At 39.4% G+C, this 6,821-nt stretch overlaps 1 protein-coding gene across 1 annotated transcript in view; it reads left to right on the top strand.

Moving 5' to 3' along the window:
* Positions 1 to 4,525: 4,525 nt before the first annotated feature.
* Positions 4,526 to 6,821, top strand: part of CCDC38 (coiled-coil domain containing 38) — a 39,988-nt gene continuing 37,692 nt past the window's right edge. The window contains exon 1 of the mRNA XM_049782936.1: positions 4,526 to 4,574. Coding sequence (XP_049638893.1) covers positions 4,526 to 4,574 — 49 coding nt within the window. The remainder of the gene's footprint in view (positions 4,575 to 6,821) is intronic.

Here is a 6,821-nt window from a genome sequence, read left to right as displayed (position 1 = left end):
GGAGACGGAATCCTGTTGGTTTCTGCAGCCTTAGTCATTCTCACCCACGCTTCTTCCCAAGCCTTGTGCTAAATGACCGGGTTTTGTACCGAGTTGTCTTCATGGTTTTGCTTTGTTCATGTGCTTTTGTCACAGCCTGTGTGTTAGGGCTTGTGGAACATGCGAAGGTGAAAAAGGGACTTTCTCAGCCCAGCTGAGAGAGTCCCCATTCCTGTGGTCATAAATCACGTACCATAGGAGCAAACTGTGATCTGCAGTCATAAAATATATCACTTTAGAGACACTTAAAAGTTAGTATTACAAAAAAAAAAAAAAGAAGGGCCGAAGAGAGAGCATGGAGGTAAGGCATTTGCCTTTCATGCAGAAGGTCATCGGTTCGAATCCCGGCGTCCCATATGGTCCCCTGTGCTTGCCAGGAGCAATTTCTGAGCATGGAGCCAGGAGTAACCCCTGAGCACAGCCGGGTGAGACCCAAAAACCAAAAAAAAAAAAAAAAAAAAAAAAGTTAGTATTATTTAATTATTATTTATTCATATTGGTTTTGAGGTCACAATGACTTCGAAGGCACTTGAACCCAACTCCTTTGACCTCTACTATATATCACTGTTTAAAGAATAAAAAGAATGATGTGGTGAAATAATGCAAATAACTACAGTAAGATATACAGTAGGAAAACACAAATTCACTGCAAAAACACAACAATTTCTGACAAAGACTTTGCTTTTTTGAGTTTTTTGCAATTAATGGAACATTTGTGCTATTAGAGGTATTCCACTTTTGTTTCTTAAGAGTGATTTGACTTTGGGGGAATTTGTTGATTTCTTTGATCTATAGTATGGGAATACATATCTTCATCCATATAATAGTAATAATTGTCTTTACCTGATGGATATATTTGAGTTTTATATAAGGTGAAATATGTTATTTTGCCTAATGCCTAGCTCAGACAAGTAATAAATCTATTATCATTACTATTGGCTTGTCTTAATCCTGTTATTTCTCTTGCTGGTCAATTAAGTTGTTCAGATTTCCACTAGATTCAGTAACTGACATTGCAGAACCAGCCAGGTACTTAGAGAGTTAAAGTCTTCCCCCATTCTAACCTTTCCCTCCCACCCCTGCTTCCTTTCAAAATGCGAGTTTGTAACTATGCGTGATTCTCAGACTAAGTAATGAGAATCCAGATTGTACCCCATTGCCTGAAAAACCCCAGTAAACAAGTTTCGCCAAACAGGAAGGCTAAGAGGGGGCTCCTCTCCTCGAAGGTCATTGCTAATCAATTATGGAGGACCAAGGATAAGGCTTTTCTTCATAGCAGCTGATGTCAGTAACACTTCTCAGTTTACACAGTGCCTTTCACATTCTCTCTAACTCCCTATCCCCTTCTCTTCCCTCCTCTGACCTCTGGTTATTTTTTGAGTTTGCTAAAGGGGCAGTCCCAAATGTCAACAAAAAAGTCCACACCAAATAACTAGCTTGACGCTAGCAGGGCCACAGAGGTCAAGCAAAAGCCAATTTCCTCATCATGCTTTTCCTCTTACCTAATCAAAAAAAGGTGGGTCAGTGAGCAGGCCAAGGACCTAGTGGCTCTTGGCTTTTAGGTAAATAAAACCCATCTTATCAGCTCTGCTATCTCTTCAAGGGCATACCTTTTAAACTTCTGAATATCCCCTCCCTGTAGATGTTGTAGCTACAAAAACATAATTTATGTATTCCCTGTAAATAAAATACTCTTTTTATTGTAAAAATTATACAAGTTCATGCAGAAATTTTATATTAAAAAGTCCAAGAATTCAAGAGAAGAATTGGGGTAAGGAACTTGCATTGGGCATAGAATGTAAGGGGGAAACCAATATTTGTTCACAATATGTTCACAATCATGAAAAATTAAAGTACCCTTGACACCAGAGCATAGCGAGGAGAGGGACAGAAAAGGGAAAAGATCAAGGGGGAAAATAATAGGGAGGCAGGATTCAAAGGCCTTAGGTTCATGGGTGCTACAGAGCAGTGGCAGAGCTATATAGCAAAAACTCAGTCAATAACACTGGAAGTAGGAAATCCAAACCACAACATCCAAATGTAAAAATGTGCCTATCCAGGACTGGAGAGAGGGCACAGTGGTGAGGCGTTTACCTTGCATGCAGCCTACCCAGGAGGGACCTGGTTCGATTCCTGGCATTCCATATGCTCCCCCAGCTTGTCAGGGGAAATTTCTGAGTGCAGAGCCAAGAATAACCCCTGACCACTACTGGGTGTGGCCCTAAAACCAATCAATCAATAAAGTTTTTTTTTAAATGTGTCTATTCAAGAGGCAGGCTGCAGATGGCTGCAGGTGGAAGGGAACCTGGGGACACTGGTGGTAGAACATATAGTTAAGTACTAAAACTCAACTATAAAAAACTTTACAAATATGATGTCTTAATAAAGAATAAAAATAACAAAAATTTATAAATAAACTGAGGCCATAGTACAGTAGGTGCTATAGCCACTGTACCCACTTCCTTGCACATATCCAACCAAGGTTCCAGCCCCAGCATCCCATATGATTACCCAAGTGCCAGAAGTAATTTCTGAGTACAAAGTCAGGAATAACCCTGAACATCGCTAAAAATGGCCCAACATTTTTTAAAAATTATAAAAATAAAAATGTTAAAAAGCAATGCCCAAAACACATGAGAGCAAAAAAATAAAGGGTCAAAATTAATGCAATATATACTAGCAGATGCTTTCCCTCAGGGTCAGACAAACACAGCCAAAAAACTGTCTAATGAAGGGCCTGGAGAGATAACACATCTGTGTTTGCCTTGCAAGCAGCCGATCCGGGACCAAAAGGTGGTTGGTTCGAATCCCGGTGTCCCATATGGTCCCCCGTGCCTGCCAGGAGCTATTTCTGAGTAGACAGCCAGGAGTAAACCCTGAGCACTGCTGGGTGTGGCCCAGAAACCAAAAAACAAAAAAACAAAAAAAAAAAACTGTCTAATGAAACTTCTGATATTTCTTTTATTGAGGATGTTTTCCTGCATTTTCTAATTTCAGGACAGATAAAAATGGAGGGAGATAAATTCTCTAAATCAGAGAGTGCCGCTATGAAGGATTAATAACTTGAAATCCCACTCCATTTTGGCATGTGTTTTATAGTACTTACTATCCTTACTCCATTTCTTTTGTTTTGTTTTGTTTTGGTTTGGTTTGGTTTGGTTTTGGTTTTTGGGCCATACCAGGGGTTACTTCTGGCTAATGAGCTCAGAACTCACTCCTGGCTTGGGGGACCATATGGGATGCTGGGGGATCAAACCACAGTCTGTCCTAGGCTAGCATTAGCAAGGCAGATGCCTTACTGCTTTCGCCACCACTCCAGTCCTAATTTTTAATTGCTAATAAATTGTGAACAGGGGTAAATAGTGACTATAGCATCACAGAAACCTTTTTTATGAGTATAATGAAATAGATTGAATTGATCAACTCCCTATTTATTAAATGTCAGATTGTCAGCCATTATTGACATACATTTTCTTCATCTATCAGATTTTCTTGGGACATTTGTTCCTGGTGAGTTTTTTTTTCTGGTGGGGTCCTTCCAAGCAATGCTCAGGAATTTAGGACCCCTACTGCTAGGAGATCCATGGTTCAGTTCTTACTTCAGTTAGGCAGTCTTTCCTGGATCACCACGACCAGCTCCGGAATTTTGGGGAGTCCTTCAAGGGCTACATCTAGTGATGTTCAGCAAGCACCGTGCAATGCTAGGAATCAAACCAAGCTCCCCCTTGTGTAAAGCATGCTTTCTGACCCCTTGTCTCTTCCTGGCTACTTGGAGAATTTGTTTTTTGTTTGGGGTCATACTCAGTGGAGCTCAGGGCTTATTCCTGACTTTGCATGTACTAAGGAATTACTCAGAGCTCAGGGGACCATATGGGATGACAGGGATCAAACCCAAGAGGGCTGCATACAACACAAATGCCCTACATCCTATACTATCTGGTTCCCTTGGGATAAATGTTTAGAAAGAGGATTGCCAGGTCAAGAGTTTGTGTGCCTTTAAATATATATATATATATATATATATATATATATATATATATTTTACATTTATTCCCCATGAAATTACGAAGTTATTTATGACTAGGTCTTAGCTGGTTCACTTCCCTCTACTACCAATGTGCCCCTCTGCCCCCACACACTACCATATGCCTCCCACCCACCAGTCTGCTAGAGGTACTTTTTAAAATTTTTTTAAATAAGTTTGCACTGTGGCTTACAGTTAGTTGTGTTGCTGATAGGGTTTCATACCTAACAGTTTACTGCCTTTTTAAGCAATAAAGGCTATTTGGGAGGCATTAGCAGTTATGAATTTGACTGCTTTATACAGATATTTTTCACAGATATTTATGCTGAGGCCACACCAGACTGGGAGTGCCTGAGACCAATCTTGGAATTTTGCATATTCTGACTGAAGCTCTTCCCCAGTCCTGTTGATAGAAGTTTTAAAAATGTGCTTCCTTTTCTTTGGATAGAGCCAGTGGACAAGATGGCAACCAAAGTTTTCCCATTAGATGTGACTGAAGATGACAGAGAAGGTATGGAAGGAGTCATGTGTGACGTCTTACTTTGTGCCAAGTACACAGGTCATCTCAAGGTCATCAGCTGAGTGGAAGAAGCGAGCAGTGAGCGTCTCCCTCCCTCACACCGAAGCACTGCCAGGGACTCAAGTATAAAGAATATCTAAGAAACTTGACAGTTCATTTCTTTTTAGTTTAAAAAGAAGCAATTTCAAATCCGTATAATTGGTTCCATATTTACTGGTTCAGGACACATTATGTGAAATAATTCCTTGACACAGACAAGACACCACTTGCTTAATCACTCTCTTAATATATAGTATTTATATTCTGATTAATATGTATTTGTATATAAAATAATTTCTAAATATATTAGTAACTATATTAAGGTAAAGAAATAGAGTAAAACAGTAGTATGCATTGCAGGTTCCATTTTTTTTTTTGTTTTGTTTTTTTTGTTTTTGGGTCACACCCGGCTGTGCTCATGGATTACTCCTGGCTCTATGCTCAGAAATCATTCTTGGCAGGCTCGGGGGACCATATGGGATGCCGGGATTCGAACCACTGACCTTCTGCATGCAAGGCAAATGCTTTACCTCCATGCTATCTGTCCGGCCCCCCAGGTTCCATTTTTTTTTAAAATTAAAGGTTTGTACTCATTGGAAAAACCTGAGAATAATGTAAGATTGTTGACTTCCTAAAAGCTAAGAATGCCACAGTTTCTCAATACTTAGAGTAGATAGAGACAAAGGACTTTATTACTCACAACACCAAGCAGCATAAACACCTGTATATTTGGTCATGACCCACTGTTTAATTAATAAAGTTTTATATTGGTTACATATAAATCACTGAATCCACCAGAATTCACAATTCCTTATACCTTACCTCTTGCCTCTTACCATTCTCCCCTGAGGTACTGCTATGCTGGTAATGCAGGGGTTTTTTTTGTTTGTTTGTTTGTTTGTTTGCCTTTACTTTGTTTTATCTTGTCTCAATGCAGTTTTAAAAAGCTTTATTTTTACTTTAATTAGTTCAACATTTTAACAAGAAAATCTAGCTGATTGTCAAATTTTTGAAACTTTTTCATTTAGCACTACATTGGAAGATTCATTCTGACTGTAATTTGTGGATTATTCATTATGATTGCTATTTAATATCACATAGGATGGAGGTACTGCCATTTATTTGCTGACTCTGAATATTTGAATTTGTTTTAGATTGTTGCAATTTAAAATGGTACTATAGATATACAGGTAAGGTGCTGCCTGGGTTGTTTGCAACTGACCCGCATTCGATTCACAGCATCCCATATGGTTCCCTGAGAACCACCAGGAATGATTCCTGAGTGCAGAGGCAGGAATAACCTCTGAACATCTTCAGGTGTGTCTCCCCACAAAATGGTACTACTTATAGACATTTTTTTGCCTGGCTGCAGTGCTCGGGGGTCACACATGGCTTTGTACTCAGGAATCACTCCTGAAAGAATCAGGGACCATTTGGGATGCTGTGGATGGAACCCAGGTCAGCTATATGCAAGGTAAATGCTCTTGGCCCAATAGACAATCTTGTACACATCTGATCTATAGAGGAAAGTTTCTCTTAACTAAATAGCTAGAAATGGAACGACTAACTCTGAGAGTTGATAAATATTCCATTTTAGATTGATATTTTGATAAGTGGCCCCTGCCCTCTGCCAGCAGTGTGATAAAGTCTCAGTAGAATCGTATCCTCTCCAAATACATGGTATTTTTAGACTTTACATTATTATTTTTTTGCCAACTGAGTAAATGAATCTGGATATTCTTCTTATACTTTTGTTGTTGCTTTTTATCCCTCAGCTGAGTGCAATCATTCTAAGTCTATCCCTCTCCCTCTGACTCGTTTCTCTCAACACGATACTCTCCCTGTTCATCCATGTATCAACAAATTTCATGACTTTATCTTTCTTAACAGCTTCATAGTAACGTGCCTTATTTTTTATTTTTATTTTTAAGATTCTATTGTGGAGGGTTTACATCTCTCTGAAGGTCCTCATTATGCCTTTGCTTCTAAAATGGCAACATGAGGGTGGGTATGTTTGAGGGGAGGGGAGGTGGAAAAACATCTAAAACTCTCAAAATATGCCCCTACTATCCTGGAACAAACTCCCTGTTCTCTCTACACAACAAATATTAATCTCAACACTTGTGAAGCATTCAGCATGTCCTCAGTGCCAGGGCAAAGAAAGGGACCATGACTCTCTCCTTAAACACCCTATGTCCA

This window comes from Suncus etruscus, chromosome 11 (genome assembly GCF_024139225.1).
Source record: "Suncus etruscus isolate mSunEtr1 chromosome 11, mSunEtr1.pri.cur, whole genome shotgun sequence".
Taxonomy (NCBI): domain Eukaryota; kingdom Metazoa; phylum Chordata; class Mammalia; order Eulipotyphla; family Soricidae; genus Suncus; species Suncus etruscus.
Note: the sequence above shows the minus strand (reverse complement) of the source record. Positions and strands in the feature narration are given on the sequence as shown.